The following is a 26,710-nucleotide window of genomic DNA, read 5'->3' as shown; positions in this document are numbered from 1 at the left end:
TGAAGAAAGGAAAGGCATTTTGTTCAATGTTCATATAGTTCCTCTATATTGTTCAAAGCATGACTTTCCACATTTTAGACATTGCCTGTTTGAGCTTTTACTGACCCTCAGTTCATGCCTAGACTGTAAACTTGTTTCTCTGATGTGAACTACATATCATTATTTTCTACCATGACAGCTGGTGCCTGGTTTTCTTGTTTGTTTTAAATTTATTGTTGAAACAGTGTTCAGCTGGTTAAAAAAAATTCCAAACGCTCTTCTTTTACTGATTTTGATTCTCTGTGGTAATGTTGACTGGCAGTTTCTACCTCCTGATCAGTTTCTGTGTTTTTTTATTGTACGATCCTTCGTATTTACACACCATTCTGAAAGAAGGAAACATTTGCATTTCTCTGGCACTTTTTGGGGTGGACTAATACCTTTACTGTCAATGGATTGCTGGTTAAATGCAGATACGGCTATATAGGAAAGAATAGCCATCGGGATGCCGACACATTAACATCTTTCTCTAAATATGGTAACTAACACTGTAACTGTGTTCTCCAGATGTAACACAGAGGTCACAGATTGTTTTTGAATACAACTCTGCCTTTGCTGATGACCCACAATACCTCATGGACATCTAGCTTTGAGTTGGTAGATCTGTTTGAAACTACCCTGCTTAGCATAACGGCAGTGCCATACACCAGAGTGCAAGGTATCCTCAGTATGAAGATGGGACTTTGTGTCCATAAGATTATGTGGTGGTCACTTCTACCAACACTGTCATAGACCAATACATTTGCTGTAGACAGGTTGATGAGAATGAGGGTCTAGTTTATTTTTCCCTCTTTTTAGATCCCTCACCATTGACCTCGGAGCCAATCTAGCATTTATGCTCTTATGGACTCAACCAGCTTGGTCAGTACTGGAGATAACAAAGTGTGGAGAAGCCACTGTTGTTGATGGACACTCAAGTCCCGCACTCAAAGTACATTCTGTGCCCTTACCACCCGCAGTGCTTCCTCCAGCAGTGTTCAGCATGGAGGAGTACTAACTCATCAGCTCAAGCGAACAGTATGTGCTCATCAGCAGGAGGTTTCCTCACCCATCTTTATCTCAAGCTATGAGATATCTTGTACTTCAGAATCAATTTTAAGGATTCCTATGACTGCTCCTTCCTGACTGTATACCACTGTTCCCATCCTGCTGTGTCTGTCCTGCCAGAATACATAAAAGACAATTAAGAACATTATAACGTAAGAAATAGGAGCAGGAGTAGGCCATCTGGCCCCTCGAGCCTGCCCCGCCATTTAATAGGATCATGGCTGATCTTTTTGATCCACTTACCCGCCCACTCACCATTACCCTTCATGCCTTTACTGTTCAAAAAATTATCTAGCCTTGCCTTAAAAACATTCAGTGAGGTAGCTTCAACTGCTTCACTGGGAAGGGAATTCCATAGATTCACAACCCTTTGGAATGAAGAAGTTCCTCCTGACCTCAGTCCTACATCTGCTTCCCTTTATTTTGAGGCAATGCCGACTAGTCCTAGTTTCACCTGCTAGCGGAAACAACCTCCTTGCCTCCACCTTATCTATTCCCTTCATAATCTCCTATGTTTCTAGAAGATCTCCCCTCAGTCTTCTGAATTCCAATGAGTATAATCCCAGTCTACTCAGTCTCTCCTCTTAATCCAACCCACTCAACTCTGGAATCAACCGGGTGAATCTCCTCTGCACCCCCTGCAGTGCTAGTATATCTCTTCTCAAGCAAGGGGACCAAAACTGCACACAGTACTCCAGGTGTGGCCTCACCAGGACACTATGCAGCTGCAGCATAGCCTCCCTGTTTTTAAACTCCATCCCCCTAGCAATGGCAGATAAAATTCCATTTGCCTTTTTAATTACCTGCTGCACCCGCAATCCTACTTTTAGCGATTCATGCACAAGGACACCCAAGTCCCTCTGCACAACAGCATACTGCAATCTTTTGCCATTTAAAACATAGTCCATTTTGCTGTTATTCCTACCAAACTGGATGACCTCACACTTATTAACAATTGTGATGGTAGTGTCTGGGACATTGTAAGGTATGTTTTTGTGAGTATGACCATGTCAGACTGTTCCTTAACTAGTCTGTGAGACAGCTCTCTTAATTGTGGCACTGGTCTCCACATGGTGATAAGGCACATTTTGCGAGGTTGACAGGTATTTAATTTTAAATTTATTGTTGAAATGGTATTCAGTTGTAAAAACATTTCTAAACATCCTTCTTTTCCTGATTTTGTTTCTCGACCGGCAGTTTCCACCTCCTGATCAGATTCTGTTTTACGGGGTATGCGCTGTTGTTGTTTCTGATGCATAGATCATTGTCTAGTGGTCTGTTAGTTTCAGGCATTTGATACTTTTAGTGATTTGATACAATTGAATGGCTGGTTAGGCCTCTTCAGAGAGCAGTTAAGAGTCAACTACAGTGCTGTGGGTCTGGACCCACATGTAGGCCAGATCAAGTAAAGACGACTTCTCCTAAATGACGTTAGTAAATCAGATGGAGTGTGGTTATTATCAACAGTGGTTTGCTGATCATTATGAGACTTTTAATTACAGATTCCTTTTCACATCCAATGACATATGTGGCAGTCACATAATCTTACTGTCAGTCTTGTGCAAGATGAAACCACAGGAAATTGTTTCTTAATAAAGTTAATACTTACCTTACTTCAGCAGAAACTGTATGTATTCTTTAGCAGCATAACCAGAGAAAGGATATATTAAAAAACAATTAAACCATTCATCACATTGTTCTTCATGGAAGTTGGTTACCTAAACCTATTGCCCACGTAATAACACTGACCAAATTTGAATCTTATTTTGTGAGGACTTCTGTGATACTTTTCTGAGATGTTCAAGGTGCTTTAAAGATATGAGCTTTCTTGTGTTGCACCTTCTTTCAGGTTCTGTGTCTCACTCAGCTGTTTGTCATCACTTGTCTTTCTTTGAAATCACAATCACTTGGCACTGACTGAATCACAGTGGCTGAGTCAATAAAAACTGTAAAAGTAGAAAACTATAAAGTAACAGCAGTATTGATATAAACTCCATTTGATCACAATGAACATTCATTGAATCAAAATTGCTAAATTTTGTGCCAATCTTTTCTTCATTGGTGTTAGAAACACCTGCTGGACACTTCTGTTTGTCAGAAGGAAATAGGCATAGCTTTGACAAGTGGAGAATTATTAATTTATCCCTAATCTCCTGCAACACCATCTCTGCTCCTTGCACATTGCAACTTGAACCCTCCAGTAACGCTGACTAAAGGGGCATCTAAACATTCTGCAAATCCCCACAATTTGGTGCCAACATTGGTGACTATGGCCCCAACCAGGATGGCCTAAATCCCAGTAATTTCCTTCCTGTGCCTTATTCACCGACTATCTCTGTTAGTTCGCTGTGTACATTTTTCCCAGATAGTTGTGTGAAATGTTTGGAATGCTAATATTTCGAGGCCTTTTCAGGTCTAGAGGCACATGAGGTAGTCACAACATGTACTGATGTCTGTTGGTAGTTGGAATAGGTTGCCTATCGTCTAAAGTTTATGGCTGGAGAGACTCCACTCTGCATAAACCATGACTGATCAGGCACCTCTCCTGCTTTTGCCACCTGCCTATTGGAAGTATTGGGAGGTTGGTAATCAACCTGTATGACTATGTTATTAATGTACCCTAGGAAATGTACCATTTCCACTCCCCCTCCCATTCTCTAGATGACATGTCCATCATGGGCCTCCTGCACTGCCACAATGATGCCACCCGAAGGTTGCAGGAACAGCAACTCATATTCCGCCTGGGAACCCTGCAGCCATATGGTATCAATGTGGACTTCACCAGTTTCAAAATCTCCCCTTCCCCTACTGCATCCCTAAACCAGCCTAGTTCGTCCCCTCCCCGCACTGCACCACACAACCAGCCCAGCTCTTCCCCCCCACCCACTGCATCCCAAAACCAGTCCAACCTGTCTCTGCCTCCCTAACCGGTTCTTCCTCTCACCCATCCCTTCCTCCCACCCCAAGCCGCACCCCCAGCTACCTACTAACCTCATCCCACCTCCTTGACCTGTCCGTCTTCCCTGGACTGACCTATCCCCTCCCTACCTCCCCACCTATACTCTCTCCACCTATCTTCTTTTCTCTCCATCTTCGGTCCGCCTCCCCCTCTCTCCCTATTTATTCCAGTTCCCTCTCCCCATCCCCCTCTCTGATGAAGGGTCTAGGCTCGAAACGTCAGCTTTTGTGCTCCTGAGATGCTGTTTGGCCTGCTGTGTTCATCCAGCCTCACATTTTATTATTAATGTACCCTCCCTGGTTAACAAGTCCTTCAGCTTCTGGCTCAAAGGCAGGGACCCTATTCACTGGTGAGCCAAAAGACCTATTTTCTACCTTGAAGGTGTGGTAGATTTGCAAATGTATAACATGTAAATTTACTGCTTTATTCAGAAACAATATGAATATTTAAAACCTCCATCAACATTGGAACTTAGCAAGCAACAAAGGATTTGTTACAGTTGCAAAAGATATTCCCATGTGCAAATGTTTTTGATTGTTAAACAGTATCTCAGATCAGTCAGTGAGAAAAGATTGAAATATATTTCTGACAACAAAGTTAATCAACTGCCTTGTGTTTTCTTACAGAGACTTGCCAAAGCTGCAGAGGAATATCAGGAGAAACATACTTGGAGAGAAGAATTTGGGGTAAGGGCTTAAATGTCCTTTTGGCCCTCACTAAGGCCTGAAGGCCATTCTTCAGCTGTGATTCTGTATCTGGCCTCCCTGTGTTTGTAGCAGGGACCCACAATTGAAGGACACAATGCAAAGTGATTGAAAATCAATGCCTGTCTCTTTGAGCTTTATTTTAAGATTTGTTCAAAGCTGTTGAGGTGTGACCAGTTGCCTGCCATCCATCAGTGATCTACTTTTCAGTATTAAGTATGACTTTGTTGTTCAGACATTTATATTGATCGATCCAAACACAGTTAATTATTAAATGTAGGATCCCCTTTCAGAAACAATCTGCAATGCAGTCAGGGCTGTATATCTGAAACCAATTGATTGGTATTTCTCACTCGGAGATAGTAGGAACTGCTGATGCTGGAGTCTTGAGATAATGACGTGTGGAGCTGGAGGAACACAGCAGCCCAGGCAGCATCAGAGGAGCAGGAAAGCTGACGTTTTGGGTTGGGACCCTTCTTCGGAAATGGGGAGGGGAAGGGGGCTCCGAAATAAATGGGGGGGCGGTGTTGTGGTGGGCAGTGATAGTAGGTAGATACTGGAGTGGTTAGGTGGGAGAGAAGATGGACAGGTCAAGGAGGTGAGGACGAAGCTTGTGAAGCTGAGTGTAGTATGAAGTGGGGATGGGGATTCGTCAGTGAGGTGGGAGGAGCGGATAGGTCGGAGAGGAGGCAGGGATGAGATGAAGTTAAAATTGTATCAGAGATAATAGGAACTGCAGATGCTGGAGAATCCGAGATAACAAAGTGTGGAGCTGGATGAACACAGCAGGCCAAGCAGCATCTTAGGAGCACAAAAGCGGATGTTTCGGCCCTAGACTCAAAGGTCTAGGCCGGAAATGTCAGTTTTTGTGCTCCTAAGATGCTGCTTGGCCTGCTGTGTTCATTTAGCTCTACACTTTGTTATCAGGGACGAGAGGAGGGGCTGGTCTTGGGATGAGGTCGGGGGTGGGGAGATTTTGAAGCTAGCAAAGCCCACATTGAGACCATTGTGTTGTGGGGCTCCAAGGCGGAATATGAGATGCTGTTCCTCCAGCCTTCAAGTGGCATTACTGTGGCACTGGAGGAGGCCTAGGATTGACATATTGTCCAGGGAGTGGGAGGGAGAAGTGGTTTGCGACTGGGAGTTGTTGCCATTTGTCACAAACTGAGCGTAGGTGTTCTACAAAGTGGTCTCCGAGCTTTTGCTTGGTCTCCCTGATGTAGAGGAGGCCATATTGGGAACAGCAGATACAATATACCACATTAGCAGATGTACAGATGAACATCTGTTTGATGTGGAATGTCTTCTTGGAGCCTGGGATGGGGGTGAGGGGGAGATGTAGGGGCAGGTGTAGCACTTCCTGTGGTTGCAGGGAAAGGTGCTGGGGGTGGTGGGGCCAGTGGGGAGTGTGGAGCGGATAATGGAGTTGTGGAGAGAGTGGTTCCTCCGGAAGGCAGAAAAGAGTGGGGAGGGAAATACATCCTTGGTAGTGGGATCAGATTTCAGGCGGCGGAAGTAGCGGAGAATGATGTGTTGAATCCAGAGGTTGGTGGGGTGGTATGTGAGGACGAGGGGAATTCTGTCTTTGTTTTTATTGTGGGCAGGGGGTGTGAGGGATGGGGGGGACTTGCAGTCCTTGAAAAATGAGGACATCTGGAATGTCTGGGAGTGGAACGCCTCATCCTGGGAGCAGATGCAGTGGAGGCAGAGGATTAGGGAGTAGGGGATTGCATTCTTGCAAGAAGATGGGTGAGAGGAGGTGTGGTCTAGGAGCTGTGGGAGTCGGTGGGCTTGAAATAGATATTGGTTTGGAGGTGGTCAACAGAGATGGAGTCAGAGAGGTCCAAGAAGGAGAGAGAGGTATCTGTGATGGCCCAGGTGAAATTGAGGTTGGGGTGGAAGGCCTTAGTAAAGTTAGTAAAGTATTTCTGTTTTGTTTTGAATTTTTTAAAATCCAGTCTCTACTGAAGCTACCTCCCTGGCCCCCAAACTGCATTTCTCTGTTCCTCTCCTACCCAATTTCAATGGTCGCGAGCTCTGAAGCAGCAAGTTTATGGCGGAGCTCTGACTGAGTTATAACAGCTACTCTGCACTCCCACCCCACCAACTCAATTCTCACTGATGGGTCACAATGGTTTTCGAGCCTTAAATTGGGGCCACCGTGGGAAAAGTTTGGGAAGGCTTGCTGTCGAGCCAAGATGGATTTTCCTGTTCATGGGGCTTAACCAAAGAAAAGTGTCTGAATTCTATTTGATTGCATGCTGCACAGAGAATTTTTTGGGGTGTTCTTATTTATGAGAAGGCATTCGCCTGTGCCTGGACTAGGCTATATTCAGCTCTCCTACCTTCCTGACCTCTCTGCCACAATACGGGCAGTCAGGTTTGCCCTCTGTAGACCAGAGGGTCTTTGGTAGTCCATGGGATACATTAAATATTTGCATGTATGCTATGGTCCTGTCTCAGGCTACTGAATAGCCGTAGCTGCCTCCAGCCTTTTGTCTACTTATTTTTATTGCTTCTGTTCTCCCCTCTTACATAGAGAATGCCTGGCAGTCAATTTAATCCTTGATGTGATGGACTGGCTTTAGACCAAGAACTCACTATGGGGAATTGCAGCTTACTAATAATGCAAGTGCATGAACCTTTCTCTGATATATTGTGCAATTAATATCAATGGATATGAATGCAGATGGAATTTCAAACAGACATAAGATACTGCTAAAAGGGCACACCACATCTGGAGGAATGGTTTGATTTCACAACTAACATTGTTGAGCAATTAAAACAACATCAGAACCTTGGGATCACTCCCATAGAGTCTATTGTTTTATCAGGAAGCAGAATGGATAGGTGAGGTGTTCTTCCAGTCTGTTTTTTACACTGAAATCATTTCAGTGTACAGAGATGGCACGTTGTAACTACGAGAGTGGAGGATTAGTGTTGGTAACAAAATCACTAACCTTATCAAGAACCATGATAATCGACTGCTACTAAATAGTCAGTTTATTTAGTGCAGTATTGATTGATTGAAAAGAAAGGCTGGCATCTTATTTAGCTGTTCTATGTCCCATCATTTTAACATCCAATGGATTATCTATTAAGGTAGTTTTCCATGTAAGTCACTGAGGTAGAAATACATTAGGATCACGGAAGTGAAAATGTCTAAAGAAGCTGTGTACCAGCAGATATCCTTTGTAATAATTGCATTTTCTAGTGGCTTTGTGCTGTCAGATGGAAATCTGGTGGTGCCCAACCTTTGAGCCTCATTAACTTCTTGTGAAGTGAGTTTGCTCATATTTCATCCACTTCTCTTATGTAGACACCTGTGACAAATTTGCTTGTGATGCATCCAACCCTGCTCAATCAAGAAGCTCGACCCCGAAACATCAAGATACTTGATGGATACTTTTTTGTTGCTGGCGTTTGCATCGGCCATTAGTCAGGATTTAGTGACCAAATTTCATGCTACTACTATCCTGGGATCACTCAGGTCCACCCCATCCATTGGCCTAGACAGAGGTTGAGGATAGGGGGCAGTAGGGCCACCCACTGTAATGGTCAACTCAACCAATTAAGGGCTTTTTAAGGCCCATTCTTGGAGGCAACTGGGATTTTCCTGTCATTTTCTAGGCCCCAAGATGAGATGGGTTAATTAACTCCTTTTTAGATTAGAATTAATCTAAGTCATTTTTAAAAGTATTCAATGCCCCAGCTACCGCAGCTCTCCTGGAAAGAGAATTCCATGGACTAATGACACTGAGAGAAGAACACATCTCTTCTTCTCTACATTCATTGAAAAACTCCTTATTTTTTAGTTATGGTGCTTAGTTCAACAACAAGGAACATCCTTTCACCATTCATTCTATCAAGCCGCTTCAGGATTATCTATCTGTAATATGACCATTTCTCATTTTACTATACTCTAATGGATACAGGCCCAACCTATACACCTTTTCCTTTTAATCCCTCATTACAGGAACCAGTTGAGTAATCCTTTCTGGATTGATTTTAATGCTATCGTATAAGTTCTTTGTTAAATTAAATTCTCAACTAAATTTGTCTTACAAATCATTTGGTGCAATTGCAACCTAACTTTTTGTGATTCATAGGGCAGCACAGTGGCTCAGTGGTTAGCACTGCTGCCTCACAGTGCCAGGGACCCGGCTCAATTCCACCCTTGAGCGACTGTGTGGAGTTTGTACATTCTCCCAGTATGTGCGTGGGTTTCCTCCGGGTGCTCTGGTTTCCTCCCACAGTCCAAAAGATGTGCAGGTTAGGTGGATTGGCTGTGCTAAATTACCCATAGTGTTCAGGGAGGTGTAGATCAGGTGGGTCACAGGGGGATGGGGCTGTGTGGACTTGTTGGGCTGAAGGACCTGTTTCCACACTGTAGGGATTCTATGGTTCTACGTACCAAGTTGCCCAGATTGAATACTCTGGATCACTGACTTCAACAAACTCTTGTCTATTGGAAATATGCTCCCTTTCTATTCTGCCAACCAAAGTCCAAAAGTTCACATTTTCCCACATTATACTCCATTGGACGACTTGTTCATTGATATCATATGAAAAATGGAGATGGAGGTAGATGATCATTCATGATCTAATTGTATAGTGGACTATGTTCAGTGGACTGAATGAAGCTGGTCCTATGTCTGATATGTCAATTACTAATAAATTAAGGTAATGAAGACTGTCAGATCAATTGGATCTCAGGTACACCAATGTTTGCAGGAGGGCTGTAAACATTTTTAGTGTTGATGTTATATGTTGCAAAGAGATCAAAGTTGGAGGAATACAACATTCCCAAAGAGTTGTAAAGCCAGAGGAGTTTACCATGTCGAGGTGCAATGATCCCACAAAGCAATTTAATTGCAACAAGGAGAACTCTACATTTGAAAAGGCGAATTGCACAACCTATAAAAGGTCATTGAGCACAGAGGTGATTGGCAAGCTGAACTCCATCCGAGATAGAGCACAGGCTGGAGGGTGGAGGTTGGTTTGGGATACAGCACAGGCCGGAGGCTGGGGGTTTGACTAGGACAGAGCACAACTAGAAGGTGGAGGTTTGTCTGGGATAGAGAACAGACCAGAGAGTAGAAATGACCAGAAATTCATTGGAATAGTCAAACTTAAACATGACTTGAAGTGCAGAGGATGGGCTGGTAAGTTTCTTCATAATTGTATGAATCTTGGATAAAAAGCTCAGAGTTGCATCAAAGAGATAAAAATAGTGGCAGATGAGGGCTTGGAGTTAGTGGCAAGCTGTCTGAGCTGGGGGCAGAGTGCAACAGGAATAGCTTCTGTCTTTGCATCATTTAACTGGAAGTAATTTAAAAACTGTCGACCATGAAACTGCATCCTACACTCAATCATACTTAAGGAAAAGAAAGAGAAGAGCACTATTGGAAACAACATCTACCCATCTTTATTTGTTTATCCAAATATGGCAAACTGCATAGTTTTGCATATAATGTGTATCAGTGAGCTCACATTGGTCCACTGTCAAACAGTGAGGTATGAGGGCCAAATCCGATCAAAACATTTCCAGAGACAGCAAGAACTGCAGATGCTGGAGTCAGAGACAACACTGTGTGAAGCTGGAGGAACACAGAGGCCAGGCAACATCAGAGGAGCAGGAAATGTCAACTTTCATGCTCCTCTGAAGCTGCCTGGCCTGCTGTGTTTCTCCAGCTCTGCACTGTGTTGTCTCCCAATCATTTCTAGCCTGTTGGCCACACTACATTTAAGGAAGACTGAGTGTGTCTTGTGTATCCACTACTTGTTGGTGCTGCAGCAGAGGAGGAGAAGAATGGTAGAGCACGGTCAAGGGCTCAGCACAGTAATGATCAGAAGGACGTGGAGTGTCCGATACAACAGTTGCATTAACTTTCTGACCTGCAGCAAGCTAGTGCGATTGCCAGTGACTGCAAAAGTCACTGTGCCTCCAAAGTTTGTGTCTTCCTAGCTGCTTCCCAGTTTTAGCAGTAATGATCCGGATAGTCATCCACAGAAGAGGGTCAGACCCTAGTTTAATGACATCAGCAGCCATTTTCAGATAAGGTTTAAAGATCTCAAAGGTTTTCAGTGAATGAGTGGGTGATGAGTGAATAGGTGAAGAGATGGTTGGGAATTGGCAGCCAGGTTGGTAAGGACTCAGTAAGAATGGGTATCGGGGTGGCAGGGGGTTTGCGGTAAAGGAGAGGAATGGTGAATCAGGTCAGATGTTAGCAAGAGAGTGGGAATTCTGATAGGGAGGCATTGGTTGGTAAATATGTTGGTGGGGTGTAGGTATTGAATGTGGTTGGAGGCTGGATTAAGTCACACTGTTAATCTTCAAATTATGCCAGAGTTTAAACAGTTTGACAATTCTCAGGTAAGTGATGCATATCCAGCCCGAGTCTCTGACACTGAGATCAGTCTATGAGAAAACAAAACAGTATATTCAAAATTTAACTCTGGCCATGGTTTGTGGGGGTTGTAGGTGGCTTCTGCGTCATAAATTCTCTCGACAGCCAATGCCCCAACTTGAAAGTAGACTTTTTGAAGTAGATTGTTTTAAGGTAACATACTCTACCTAAAACTTCCCAAAAGATTGACAGTTCTCCTTTTATAGAATCGAGATTCACTGCACAGCCACTCACTCTGCTATATATATATATATAGTTATTGATTTTTTTTGATGTATAGACTAAAGGCAAATTTTTAAAGACATCTAACTGAGATTTCCCTTGGGATCGTGTGTCTGGGCTGGTAGTGGCTCACGGGGATTCTTTCATGGTTGCAAAACAGTTTCCCCTGTGGTTAAAGGGAATATCTTGCATTTTATTAGTCTCTCCATGTTAGAGACTTTCTCTATCAATGTAAAACCGTGACTTTTACATTAAAAGAATCATTGGATACACTGAGTCTTTTTTTCTGGTCATTGCTATCTGTACAATATTACAAGCTTTGCAGAATCCCTATTGAATACAGTGGAAGTGGACCAAGGTAATTTTTTTTAATAAGTGTTAACACTTGTTGCAGACAAAAAGAAAAATCACGGGTTATCTCTTTCATTTCTTTGCACAATTTAAAGTTGATGCAGTGTGTTTAATTAGTTTGTAAGTGTAGTTTGGATATTCAGTCTCAGTTTAGTAAATCCCCAGTTTCCCCCCTTGGATGGTTGATTTTGATGTGACCTGTCATCTTTTCCTCTTTGTTCACTTCTTAAATTACCTGACTATTTGCATACAGTACTTTACGTTTATGTAAAGCCTTTAACAAAGCAGAAGCTTTTCAAACATGCAGTGAAAGATTGACAGCAAAGAAAGGAATATCTTCATGGAGGGGTGACTTAAGGTCAAAGGGATGAAAATTTAGGAGATGGTCTCCAAAGGTTGGAAGACCTGAGAGGATTGAGTTGGCAATTCTAGAGCTTAGAGGCAAGATGTTGATAGAAGACATGGCCACCCATGGTGGAACAAAAGGGTGGTGGGGGTTGGTGGTGCTTAAATGGCTGGAGTGAGAGGATTCAAGAATATCAGGCAGTTGAAAATGAGGTGGCTGAGCTAGGAAGGAACACAGCTGTAGTGATTTGAACACAGATGAGAAATTTAAATTAGAGATGCCGGAACATGCAGGCTTGTGAACATATCAGTAATTGGTGAATGGAACTTAGTGTGGAATAAGATAAAGGTAGCGCATGTATGAGCTGAAATTATGGAGAATGGGAGTTTGGGAGACCAACAGAGAGAATATTAGAATTTTTAAGCCTAGAGGTAAGAAAGACAGTGAGATTGTGTCTAAATTTTGACCCAACTGTATGAACTCACCTTCACTAAGACTAGTCTCAGTTATACACTTAACAATTGATCTAACATCAGTTTCCATTTGGGAAAGAGAGTTCTAAACTTCCACCACACCATTGAGTGAAGAAGCAGTTCCTCATTTCGATTTCTTTACATCTATTCTATCTGCTCCTCGTAATGTTGTGTCAATGTTGATCTAATCACCCTTTAACCTTCTAAATTCCTGGGTGCTTACCTCTGAACCAGGAGGACTGGATTCAAGGTGTGTCATAACAACACCAAACAGGCTAATTAGAAAACATTTCCAATCCTAGTTTTTGAAATTTATTATTGCAATTTCATGCTTGGAATCAGGTATTATTCCAATCCAACATGGTGATATGCTTTCTGCGGTATGGTACCCAGAACTGATTACAATACTCTGGGTTTGGTCTAACCAGCATTTTTCATTTATACATGGCATAACTTCTATTGCTTTGCTTCATCTACAAAAAGCAGCAATCCATTAGCCTGATCAATTGTTCCCTGTACCTGTATATGCTCTTTCATTAACCTTTACATGTGGGCCCCCAGTGGTTTTGGACATCACAGATTCAAGCTTTTTACTTTTATAAAGTACTCTACTATATTCTTCTTGGTTCAAAATTAATGATCTTTGAAATCCATTAGGTAGTTTTGACCATTCATTAATCAATCACTATTAAATTGCAAATTTATTCTTCTATCTACTCACTGGACAATGACTCTATCTTCGGTTCATTGGCAAACCTTGATAAAAAGCTTTCTATCCCATTTTCTGAAGTTGTTAATAAATATGGTGAGTATTTGAGGGCCAACACAGATCCTTGCAGTCCATGTTAAAGTGGTCTAATAATCAATTGCTACTGATTTTCTCTGAATTGATTTCTTTAAGCCAGTAAAACACCTCAAATTATGAAGCAGTTTTAGAGCAAATTAACTGAATTTTCTGCATGGCACTTGCAGACATACAGCAGACTAACAGCCAGGCCGAGTCACAACATTGTAAAAGTACAGCACATGGAGTCCTGGAAGGCGAACTTTCATTTGGAGAGAAGGATCATGTTAGATGTTTACCTTGCCTTTAAGAAGGTTTATTTGATTTGCCATAACTAGGGAGCCCATGAGCCTCTAATGTATAAACAATATACAGATACGTTCGCATATCATGATGGTAACTTTTTCCGGAGGGTTTTTTGATTTCCACAATTACCAGTTTTATTGTCAATCATTTCCTTTTATGCTGTCAATTCTTTCTTTCATAGACAGCAGTTTCTATTCCACAGTTTACTTATCCTAATGTACAATAGCCAGGTTTTGTTCCAGATTAACAACTGACTGATGTTGTTCCTCAAGCTGTTTGCAGTGGTTCATAACAACTCAGCATTTACTCATGTTGTAAAGACTTCTTAAAGTTTCAGTTTTTACCCAGTGTGTGTATGCAGCTTGCAGATTCATGGCAGAGTAACTGCCAGGCAGTCAGTACAATTTAAACACCACAACACATGCTGTCATTAAAGGTGAACTCTCTTAAAGGCAATGTAAACATACAGAGATCCTCAAGTTATGTCCTGCCAATCAGATTACCTGCCCATTATTCCTAATTTCCAAACCTGATCAGTAATTTGCTTCAGCTTCTAGATCTACAATGTGAGCCATTGGAGAGTTAGGAGGGACTTTATCAAGTGCTTTCAGTCTACAAAAAAAGCAGCTTTAGACAACTCCCAGGCCACAACTTCAGTTACCAATTTAAATAATTCGATCAGGTTCTTCAGGTATGACCTCTCCATTACGAAAGCTATACTATATCACTGTCATCACCTTTAGCAACAACGAGCACAAATTTCTAATCCAAATTAATTGTTCCCACATTGAGAAAACTTTAAAAGATTCTCGTGCAGGGATTTGCAACGTTGTCATCTATTCCTTTAAAAACCAGGGACGGAGATGCTGGGAATTTGTCACTTAATAGCGCCATTGTTTTCTTTTTATTGTTATATTACTTTTGTTAATTTTGTGGGTATCCTTCCCTGAATCATGATTTATTTCCTTGGATGTTCTACATTTTATGATTTTCCACACTGTAAAATACTTGTACAAAGCAACTGTTCAACATGTTTGCCATTTTCTTACTTTCAGTGATAATCACATCAATATCTGTTTTCAATAATCCCACATCACTTCTGCCCAGTTTTTTCCCTTACATCAAATCTTGAAATCCCTTGCAAATTGTTTTACATATTCTTTTTTCTCATCATCTTTCATTGTTCTTTCCACCACTCTCTGTTGCCGGGATCTGCACTAGTTTTTGAACTACTGTCAGATTTTTCTTTAGCTCATTTTGTCCCTTACTTCTTTGGTCAAGCCAACTTCTTTTTGGATTCCTTGCAATCTGAACCTATTGTAAGTTTTCTTTGCATTGCTAGATGATTTATTGATATATTCAGGAGAAAGAAGAACACCAAGATGGTGAAGAGTTACAAAATTTCAACACTTTAGCAAGATTTGACGTGCTCAGTACGAGTACAATCTGTTTCATGACCCAGGATGTTGTTTTAGATACAGACTATGTTGAAGATACATTTGATTCCATGCCCATGTTGAAAAGTTTGTGTTGCAATTACCCTAGCTGAACATCACATTTAGCAATGGAGGCAATGTGGACAGCAGTAGCAGCATTTTTGCAATTGCTGCTCTACTGGTCACCACAATCTCCACAAGAAACAATCAAGACCTGTTTTGTCCAGTGCTCACAGATTGCACAATCTCAAGAGGACATTTCAGGATGTGCTCTCCAACAATGCGTATACACAGGGAAGCTTTCATTGAATAAGTAGCTACAGTCTGTACCTTGTTAGTGCTTAAATGTGTGGTCGTTCTTGTCAATTTGCTAATGAGTGGAAATGCTATTTTCAGTTTATCTAACCAACACCCCTCACCTTTTAAACACTGCTTTCAAATAGCCCCGAGTTGCATTGAAAAAAGCCTCAGTTTCTTTTGTGTTTCCTCATAATAGATGTCTTTCAGCCCTGATGTCATAATGATTCTCTTCTGTTCTCTGTTCACAGCCTGACATGCTTGCTGAAATAAGGCACTCAGAACTAACCACAATATTCTATTAATCACCGTATAATTTTTACGCTATTCTTAGCTCATTAATTGGATTTACTTATTGTAATCCATTTCCCTGCCCTTGCCCAGTCATATTCTTCAAAATGCTTCATTTCATATGTAATTAATTGCCTTTTCTATGACTGAGCTTTTGGTCATGGTATTAAGCCATTTGCAAGATGCAAAGTGGTTTCCTCTGGGTTAGGTCTAAAACACACAGAATATGCCTGAATCTGTTCCAATGCGACTGTTTAGTCTTTTTACACTGATTGTTAAGTGCAATGCTAGTGCCCCACCTTAGAGGTGGGACACTTCATTAATATACTTAAACCAGATTTCCATAAACTAATTGGGAGTCTGATTTAAATTTAGAAGCTTCTCTGGAGTTCATGCTCTTTTCTCCCCATATTCCCACTTTAAGATTTATGCATACTGCAGATTGCTGTAAATATATTTATGTTTACTCATTTTCTTTCCAAAAATGGTATTTATTTTTTCCATATATTGAAGTGCATGCAAAACCTGTTCACTCCACTTATCCTTCTGTGCTCTTCCAATCTATTATGCTCTTCTTTAGTTTATTATTCCCCCTAATCTAATATTGGCTAGTTTCAGTACCTTCAGTTTCTGTTGTGTCTGTGTCCAAATCCTATATTTAAACGGAGAATTGAAGAAACCACAGATCAAATCGCTAAAGCACAGCAGCACTCAGACTCTGACTTGTTGAAACAATAATCCATTTAGCCTTACTCTTTATTTTCTGTCCCTGAGGCACCTCTATATCCATCAACTACATTCGTTATCATGCACTTTAATTTTCAAGCACTTTGTAATAAGTAACATTTAAATCCTATGCTGCATTTCTTATATTCATACACATTGCTATAGTATCTACTTAAAAGAGCACAGCATAATGATTTAAGATAATAAAATGTGAGGCTGGATGAACACAGCAGGCCAAGCAGCATCTCAGGAGCACAAAAGCTGATGTTTTGGGACTAGACCCTGGGTCTAGGCCCGAAATGTCAGCTTTTGTGCTCCTGAGATGCTGCTTGGCCTGCTGTGTTCATCCAGCCTCACATTTTATTATCTTGGAATTCTCCAGCATCTGCAGTTCCCATTATCTCTGATACTAGCTTAATGATTTAGTCTGCCTCATACTTTTTTGCAGTAGCTCAACTATCGACATCAGCACATATTTGCCTCTCATGCCTTGCTTCTCCTTCAAAGTCCAGGTCTGGGTTTCAGATACAGCATGTTAATGGATATTAGCATCTATTGCAGGTACCCAAGTCAACCAGTCCAGACTTGTTATTTGGAGTTTGTGGGGCTTGAACCGAGACCTCAAGGTTCAAAGATGTGGACATGACCACTGCACCACAAAAGTTATTAGCATCTGTTATATTCTAAACATCAACTCAGGACCCTGATATCCTATAGTTATATATTATATCCTGTAGTTACTACCACTGTTGCACCTCAGAGTCCACACCTCCAAGAAACAATCCATCCATTTCCTTGAAACAATTGTGCTCTGTTAACTAGAATGCATTTCCTTCACATATTCACAGGGAGACACATAGAAGTGTGTTCTCCCCAGATATGACAGGCTAGACAGTAGGCAAGCTAAAGTGGCGTATGACCATTATCTGATGATAATGTTGATCAAATTCCAGGAAAGACAAAGAAGGGGACGTACAAAATATGGAAATCACTTTGAGGCGTTATTGGCTGTGTGAATGGTGCCAGTAGATTTGAAATGGACAAATAAGTTTATTGCATCACAAAAATTAAACGCAAACAACATATTCATTTGTCTGGCTTTAATCTATTATGTGCAAAAGCATAAGTGGAACAATAAAGATGGGAAATCTGTAAAATGTATAGATGTAAGCTATTAATCAGAAATATTAGTTAACACACTTGTATGTTTAGGTAATGACAGTAGTATTTGGGATATCACAACAATTTGCTCTGTGATTGCACTGTTCCCAGTTTCTCTTTGGAATTAAATACAGATAGATATTTCAGAGCTAGCAGGAGCACTCTGGCTTGGTGAGGCATCTTAGTCAAAGAATGGATTCAATAAAAGATTTAAATGCACATAAAATTCAAGGTTGACAAAGAGAAACATAGGGAACATATTCATTGCATGAGCAGTATTGAAAAAGCTGAAGAGGAAGTTGATAAGAGACCGAGGTGCCTTAGTAGATTCTGAATTGACTTGTCCAACTAGTGAAGAGCAGCAATCACTGAAGTCATTAGAGTATTAAATGATGCTGCCAGGATAATTGACGACAAGTCAGAGGATGTCACAATCAAACCACGCACTGTTCAGGTCAAATCACACTTGAGATATTGACCATTTCTGGTCACCCAGATAAGACACTGAAGCAGTAAGAACATTGCAGAGCAGGGTCACAAGGCTACTATTGAAAGTCTAAGTCATGAAGAGAAAATGGACTCTTCAGAATTGAAGGGAATTTGTCTGTAATGATTTGGTATATTTTGCACTATAAAAATTACACTTGAATATTACATTTGACATGCATCCCAGGGTACTAAAAGAGATGGTGGGAGAAATAGCTGGTGCACTTGTGGTAATTTTCTAAAATTCGCTGGACTCTGGGGCAGTCCCAGCAGATTAGAAAACAGCAAATGTGACACCGCTGTTTAAAAAGGGAGGTAGACAAGAGATGGGGAATTATAGACTGGTTAGCTTGACCTCTGTAGTGGGGAAGATGCTTGAATCTGTTATCAAGGAAGAAATAGCAAGGAATCTCGATAGAAATTGTCCCGTTGGGCAGATGCTGCATGGGTTCATGAAGGACAGGTCATGCTAGACAAATCTTTTGGAATTCTATGAAGACATTATGAGCAAGGTGGACAATGGGGACCCAGTGGATGTGCTGTACCTAGATTTCCAAAAGGCCTTCGACAAGGTGCCGCACAAGAGGCTGCTGCATAAGATAAGGATGCATGGCATTAGGGGTAAAGTATTAGCATGGATAGAGGATTTGTTGACTAACAGGAAGCAAAGAGTGGGGATAAATGAGTGCTATTCTGGCTGGCAATCAGTGACTAGTGGTATGCCTCAGGGATTGGTTTTGGGACCACAATTATTTACAATTTATATAGATGATTTGGAGGTGGGAACCACGTGTAGGGTGTCAAAGTTTGCAGATGACACGAAGATGAGTGGCAGAGCAAAGTGTGCAGAGGACTATGAAACTTTGCAGAGGAACATAGATACATTGAGTGAGTGGGCAAAGGTCTGGTAGATGGAATACAATGTAAATAAATGTGAAGTCATACATTTTGGTAGGAGTAATAATAAAAAGGATTATTACTTGAATGGTAAAAAGTTGCAGTATGCTGCGATGCAGAGGGACCTGGGTGTCCTTGTGCAGGAATCACAGAAGGTTGGCCTGCAGGTACAACAAATAATTAGGAAGGCAAATGGAATTTTGTCCTTCATTGCTAAAGGGATTGAGTTTAAAAGCAGAGAGGTTCTGTTGCAGCCATTACAAGGTGCTGGTGAGGCCACACCTGGAGTGCTGTGTGCAGTTTTGGTCTCCTTACTTGAGAAAAGATGTATTGGCACTGGAGGGGGTTCAGAGAAGGTTCATTAGGTTGATTCCAGAGTTGAGGGGGTTGGTTTATGAGGTGAGACTGAGTAGATTGGGATTATATTCATTGGAATTCGTAAGATTGAGGAGGTATCTTATAGAAACATATAAAATTATGAAGGGAATAGATAAGATAGAAGTAGAGAGGATGTTTCTACTGGCAGGTGAAGCTAAAACAAGAGGGCGTAGCCTCAAGATTAGAGGGAGCAGATTTAGGACTGAATTGAGAAGGAACTTCATCACCCAGAGGGTTGTTAATCTCTGGAATTCCTTGCCCAGTGAAGTAGTTGACGCTAATTCAGAAAGCGTTTTTAAAGCTAAGGTAGATTTTTTTTTAACAATACAGGAATTAAGCGATACAGTGAGAGCTCAGGAAGGTGGATCTGAGTCCACAAAAAGATCAGTCATGATCTTATTGAATGGCGGAGCGGGCTTGAAGGGCCGACAGCCTACTCCTGCTCCTGGTTCTTATGTTCTAAACAAAATGTGTTGGTGTTAAAGTACAGATTCAAACCAGTAAAAGGAAGAATTTAGGACAAAGGTTAGAAGTGTGATTGATGTGTAAATCGTTCCATTATAATAGATAGATTGATGAAAATGACACATTCATTCATAATCTCCTGATCATTCGTTGCTTACCTGTGATGTTCAGAAAATTACATTTGGTGCATTAGATCTACTGCTTGCACCCTTATGTCATTTCATCCTCTTCAACCTTCTCAGGGGCCAGAAGTAGCTGTTGTACATAAGCTGAACATGGGGCAATGAAAACTTGTACGCATTATTTGCTTCAGTTAGTTCTGTGGTTAGGTGTAGAACTTCTGCTGGCTCACCACACATAATAACTTGCAAATCTGTACCTGAGTAAATTTGCCCATTTATCTCTTCTCTGAGTAACATGTTTCTCCTAATTGCCATATAGCAGAATTTTTGGCAGTTCATAAACTAATTTTCACAGCCCTGCTTTAGCACAATGGCAAAATTCAGAACTGTGGTAAAAATCAATATTGGTTAATGCTTTGTGCTAGTCCCACTCACATCTACTTACAGTAGCTTCCTTTCCCCATTGTGCAATAGCCCAGAGGCTCAGTTAATAGCTGTTCAGAAAACTGGATTGAAGATTTTTCCAAGACCACAGCTGTCCATTCCAATATTTTGTTCCATCTGTTACTTGGCTGAAACCTTTTTCATTCTGGGAAAAAAAGTAATGGAAAGAAGTTAAAGTATTAGAGTTGAAATTGAAGGCCTATTTCACAGGATCAAATAATGCTTGTATATGTCTTGCTGAACTATCAATTGTTATTAGGTAATAGTTTCAGCTGATGTAGAGACCTATTTTCTGAAGTTGCACCAGTACCTGTTATTTCTTCTACGTCAAGTAGAACTGATACTTTAATTATAGATGATTTTCATTGTCCAGAGCTGAACCATTAGAACTTAATTCTTCATGACCCACTGTCCCATATTCAAATATACTTTCTTTGAATCGTGCAGTGGTGATATGTAAAAGTAATGTCATAATCACTGGGACATCAACTTAAACTCAGTCCTTTGGTCGACATTATTAGTTGTATTAGACTGAAAGAAAAAGAATGTTGTATTTATCCAACATTCCATACATTTCAGCTCAACCTCCTAGTAGCCCCACCTTCCCTCCCCCCACCGAAAAAAACAAAACAATGACTGGTATCAGAGATAATGGGAACTGCAGATGCTGGAGAATTCCAAGATAATAAAATGTGAGGCTGGATGAACACAGCAGGCCAAGCAGCATCTCAGGAGCACAAAAGCTGACGTTTCGGGCCTAGACCCTTCATCAGAGAGGGGGATGGGGAGAGGGAACTGGAATAAATAGGGAGAGAGGGGGAGGCGGACCGAAGATGGAGAGTAAAGAAGATAGGTGGAGACAGTATAGGTGGGGAGGTAGGGAGGGGATAGATCAGTCCAGGGAAGACGGGCAGGTCAAGGAGGTGGGATGAGGTTAGTAGGTAGATGGGGGTGCGGCTTGGGGTGGGAGGAAGGGATGGGTGAGAGGAAGAACCGGTTAGGGAGGTAGAGACAGGTTGGACTGGTTTTGGGATGCAGTGGGAAGAGCTGGGCTGGTTGTGTGGTGCGGTGGGGGGAGGGGACGAACTGGGCTCGTTTAGGGATGCAGTTGGGGAAGGGGAGATTTTGAAACTGGTGAAGTCCACATTGATACCATTAGGCTGCAGGGTTCCCAGGCGGAATATGAGTTGCTGTTCCTGTAACCTTCGGGTGGCATCATTGTGGCACTGCAGGAGGCCCATGATGGACATGTCATCTAAAGAATGGGAGGGGGAGTGGAAATGGTTTGCGACTGGGAGGTGCAGTTGTTTGTTGCGAACTGAGCGGAGGTGTTCTGCAAAGCGGTCTCCAAGCCTCCGCTTGGTTTCCCCAATGTAGAGGAAGGCACACGGGTACAGTGGATGCAGTATACCACATTGGCAGATGTGCAGGTGAACCTCTGCTTAATGTGGAATGTCAACTTGGGGCCTGGGATAGGGGTGAGGGAGGAGGTGTGGGGCAAGTGTAGCATATTCCGCCTGGGAACCCTGCAGCCTAATGGTATCAATGTGGACTTCACCAGTTTCAAAATCTCCCCTTCCCCAACTGCATCCCTAAACCAGCCCAGTTCGTCCCCTCCCCCCATTGCACCACACAACCAGCCCAGCTCTTCCCCCCCACCCACTGCATCCCAAAACCAGTCCAACCTGTCTCTGCCTCCCTAACCGGTTCTTCCTCTCACCCATCCCTTCCTCCCACCCCAAGCCGCACCCCCATCTACCTACTAACCTCATCCCACCTCCTTGACCTGTCCGTCTTCCGTGGACTGACCTATCCCCTCCCTACCTCCCCACCTATACTGTCTCCACCTATCTTCTTTACTCTCCATCTTCGGTCCGCCTCCCCCTCACTCCCTATTTATTCCAGTTCCCTCTCCCCATCCCCCTCTCTGATGAAGAGCCAAAACAATGACTGGTGTTGAGTTTATGCAGGCTTCCTGTTGTAGTCTGTTCATGGTCTCAGTGGGATGGTTGGATGAAAGAGTTTGACCTCAGCCAAGGTTCCAAAATAGAAATGAAATGAAGTCAAACACATTTGGTCTTATTTTCACATTATCTGTGAGCAATTTTAAAAATTATCACAGCTGTAAGCAAAAAAAAATTCAGACAAGACCGTGGCATTAAAACAGGCACGTACTGAAACTTTGATTTATGTTTCATTTAAAATGCAATCTTAGTAGGTTCAGGTAGAAAAGGTCTTTCCTTCATATAAAGCTGTCCTCCCCTATTACATTCAATAAAACACTGTGGTGAACACCAGCAATGAATACTAAATTTAATTTAATCAGTAGTTAAAAGCTTTGTCTGAAATAAATTGCAGTTGATTGAATTCAGCCCTCTTTTAAACTGCAGTATTTGTTGACCTATGAATTCTAATTTACCAGGCCTTAGAGAGGTCATTGGGGGTCATTTCTATTACCCAGGATAAAGACTTTTGTGTTTTGGCACTGTCTTGGCATTCACATTTATAGCCTGAAAACTATTGCTGAATAGTATTGTTACATTCTGAAGAAAGGTACAAACTGATCTTTCTTCTGAGATTATAACTACAATATTTTTGTCGAAAGAAATTTGATTTCTTTAACACAAATTAGATGAAACTGCTCAATTTCTGAGCAATCAGCACAATAGACTAGAATTTCTTGCTTTCAGTGCAATCTATTCAAAGGTTAGTGTGTTTAGCAGAAAACAGTATGACTCTAACTGCATTTTGGATGATGACCATTATCTTGATGAATATTTGCTCGAGTTGAAATATTTGAAAGTGATCAAGCCGTCACCTTGGTTGAAAATGAAGACCATTGTTAAGGAGAAACAAAAAATTTATTGGGTATGCAGTCACCAATCTTATTTTATCCAGCACGGATCCTATATGATCTCAACACAGACTTTCCTATCCTCACATGATAAGAATCTAGGAGAATAGGAATTGCTAAATGGGAATAAAAGGATCATGCCTATCCTAACTGGCTTTCATCATTCCAGTGAAATGATACAGTTGAAGGAAACCCCACTGTAGTCGATATATCTGGGAACTGAATCCACCAATAACTATTCCTTCCAAATATGCTGCACTTACTATACTCCCATATCTTAAATTACTCATTTGAAAGTGATTTCCTGATGACAGTCTATCTAACCTTCACTCTTTCTGTTGGAACCTGTCCAGGCTGTACAATTGCTTGAAAGACTTCCACAGAAGCCAGTATCCCATCACCAAGTCACCCTTTATTTGCATATCAGCAGCCCTTAGCTTTATAGTACTGCCTCATTCAGAGTCAGGCACCAGTGTGTCAATATCTGACATTGATCCTTTTTATAAAATATATGGGGCTCCCTGATTGAACCAGACTAACACTTCAATCAGCAAGCTTGTCCGGCTGGCTGACCTCATTACAATCACTGCAAATTTAATCATTTAATTCCCACAATCAGGCCGGGTCTCATCTTCTGTAGATAATGAAATGTGAGGCTGGATGAACACAGCAGGCCCAGCAGCATCTCAGGAGCACAAAAGCTGATGTTTCGGGCCTAGACCCTAGGGTCTAGGCCCGAAACGTCAGCTTTTGTGCTCCTGAGATGCTGCTGGGGGATGAAGGATCTAGGCCGAAACGTCAGCTTTTGTGCTCCTGAGATGCTGCTGGGCCTGCTGTGTTCATCCAGCCTCACATTTCATTATCTTGGATTCTCCAGCATCTGCAGTTCCCATTATCATGGGTCTCATCTTCTGTATTCTTCCAGAATACTTAGTCTATGGAGGTTAGCATCAGACACACTCAGCCCCGCTAAATCCTTATGGCCCATCCTGGTTCACTTTCAATACAGTTCTCCATTTCAGTACTGCACCTTGGAGCATGTCAGTTTCTTACACGGTGTAAAGCTGCTGTCTGGTCAGTTGGTGAGCAGGGACATGCATTTATCTCATGAATCGGAGCAGGGTTCTTAGGTTTATCTCTCCATGTTCATCATTTTGCAGCAGCTTGGATGCTCACAGCATCCCTGCCATGCCTTCCCTTTTTGCATAATCCAGCTTCATACAAAACTTACAACCTCATTGTACCTCTTTCTTGCCTTACTTTTTAGCACAGGCACAAAGTCAGGCTGCCTGTCATGGTTTCCAGCAGTTGCTGAATGACACTGTGCTACATCAATGTCAGACTTGCAGCATATGCCAGCAGCTTACATGGCAAACGCTCTGTAAGTGCTTCAACAAATGGCTACATCTCAGATTCTAAGTGGAATAGTCATCAGTCAAGTCAAGGTGGGCTGTCATCTGTTAGAGGAGACTGATGCAGTAATTCAAAGAAATAATCTGACATCAGTCTGGGGAGTGCACCCAGTTAGACTCATGGGGTTGAGGTGGGGTAACCGCATTGTCAGTAGACTAGCAATCCAGGGACACAAGTAATCTGGAGATCTGGCTTTGAATACCATCATGGTGCAGGGTGGAATGTGAATTCAATAAAATTCTGGAATTAAATGTCTCATGAAACCATTATTTGTAAAATCCATTGGTTCATTAATGCCCTTTAGGGAATGAAAACGGCCATCCTTACCTGATCTGGCCCACATGTGACTCCCCAGACCCACAGCAATGTCGCTGATGCTTAACTGCTGTCTGAAATGGCTGAGTAAGCCCATCAGTTGTACAGCAACTATTGAACAATCTGGGAAAAGGAATGAAACTGGGTGGACCATCTGATATTGACGAGGGCATTGGAAATGTGCGTGAGAGTGATTGAAGGAAGATGCTGTATGCAACCATGGACACAGTGGCAGAGTTTGAATAAGTGTGAGGTAGCAGAGGAAAGCACCTACTCTTGTGAAGCATAAAAAGTTCATTAATCTTCTGCATTCTTCTCAAGTGTTGGCATTCTTCTCAAGTATGGACACTGCATAGACCCAGGGTGGTCACTTGTTACATTGATTCACAGGATGTGGGTGTCTCTGGTTAGGCCAATGTTTATTATCCATCCCTAATAGCTCAGAGGGCATTTTAAGTATCAACCATATTGCTGTGGGTCTGGAGTCACGTGTAGGCCAGATCACATAAGAATGGTAATTTACTTCCCTTAACCGTATTAATAAACCAGTGAAACAACAATGGTTTCATGGTCATCATTAGACCCCTTATTCCAGATTTAATTGAATTCAGATTCTGCCATCTTCTGGGACAGGATTCAAACTCAGGTCCCCAGAACGTACCTGGGTCTCTGGATTAATAATCTAGTGTTAACACCAATCGGCCATCTCCTCCTGTATTGTGAGGCTGGCTGGCTGGGCCTAGCACCATGTCCTTATCTGGTAGTCTTGAGGGAAGTGGATGGCCCTCCTCACCACCACCCTGTCCACCAGGACCTTGAGGTCCCTGTTGGCACAGTGGAATGCCAACTTCTCTTGCTCAGCAATGTCCGTTAGAATTTTGCAGCAATACACTGAACTGTTGGTCCTGAATGGCAGCTTTTAAGCTGCTGCACAGCTGTGATTTAAACACGGTGCCAGAGTTGCAAACCCTGGGAGTTCCTGGCTGTGGCGAGTAATTCACTGATGGTGAATGTAAGATAGCATGGAGTAGCACCACAGAGGGTGTGGTGCATACAGTACAAGGAAGGCAGCAAAGAATTGCATGAGAAAATTTGTTAGTGTTCATGGAGACGAATCTTCTCCGAAATTCTGCAGAATTGAAACTTTAGGTGATTTTTGGTAAAGCTTAGCCCTTGTCTGGCACGTATGACATTGAATTTCTCAATGCTGAATTTCATCTGTCATCTGCCTCATTCCCAGATATGTTTTTTCCCTACTGTAGCTTCTCTTGTTCGGCCTTAGAAGCTTGCAAGTTCATCCACATGGGAGATAAATACTCACACTTCCCCAGATGGAGGGCAGTCCCTGTAATATTGCCTGTTAGATATTGCACAACACATTGATTGTAAAATATTTTGACCAACTCCCACGTACTTAATTTTCATTATCAACTTTTATAAAAGGCGTTTATCAAAAGCCTGAACGAAATCCAAATACAACACCGATTAAGGTGCTTCTATGAAGACGTTTTTGCATATCCTTACAGGTTTGCAAAATCTTCTCTCCACAAGCCTCTACTGCTTTATGATTTTGTTTCATTCCAGATCCTCCATTCTCTTTAATAAAATTTCACATTACCTTACCGTCATTTGATGTCACATTCACTGCTCGTGTCATTTTCTGGGCTAATTTTGCTACTTTCAAATAAAAAAGGAGTAACGTGCATTCTTTGGCTCTTAGGTATCTCTCCAGTGTTCAGTGATTTCTGGAATAAAGAGAAACAGAAGTCTGCATTTGTCTTCAT

General features: G+C 41.9%; 1 protein-coding gene across 10 annotated transcripts in view; it reads left to right on the top strand.

Annotated features, from left to right (window-relative positions):
• LOC125463260 (voltage-dependent calcium channel subunit alpha-2/delta-1) overlaps positions 1 to 26,710 on the top strand; it is a 617,517-nt gene that overhangs the window by 195,212 nt on the left and 395,595 nt on the right. For all 10 annotated transcript variants that reach the window (XM_059654605.1, XM_059654607.1, XM_048554305.2 and 7 more), the window contains exon 4: positions 4,672 to 4,731. In XM_059654605.1, coding sequence (XP_059510588.1) covers positions 4,672 to 4,731 — 60 coding nt within the window. The remainder of the gene's footprint in view (positions 1 to 4,671; positions 4,732 to 26,710) is intronic.

The sequence above is a fragment of the Stegostoma tigrinum genome, chromosome 25 (genome assembly GCF_030684315.1).
Source record: "Stegostoma tigrinum isolate sSteTig4 chromosome 25, sSteTig4.hap1, whole genome shotgun sequence".
Taxonomy (NCBI): domain Eukaryota; kingdom Metazoa; phylum Chordata; class Chondrichthyes; order Orectolobiformes; family Stegostomatidae; genus Stegostoma; species Stegostoma tigrinum.
Note: the sequence above shows the minus strand (reverse complement) of the source record. Positions and strands in the feature narration are given on the sequence as shown.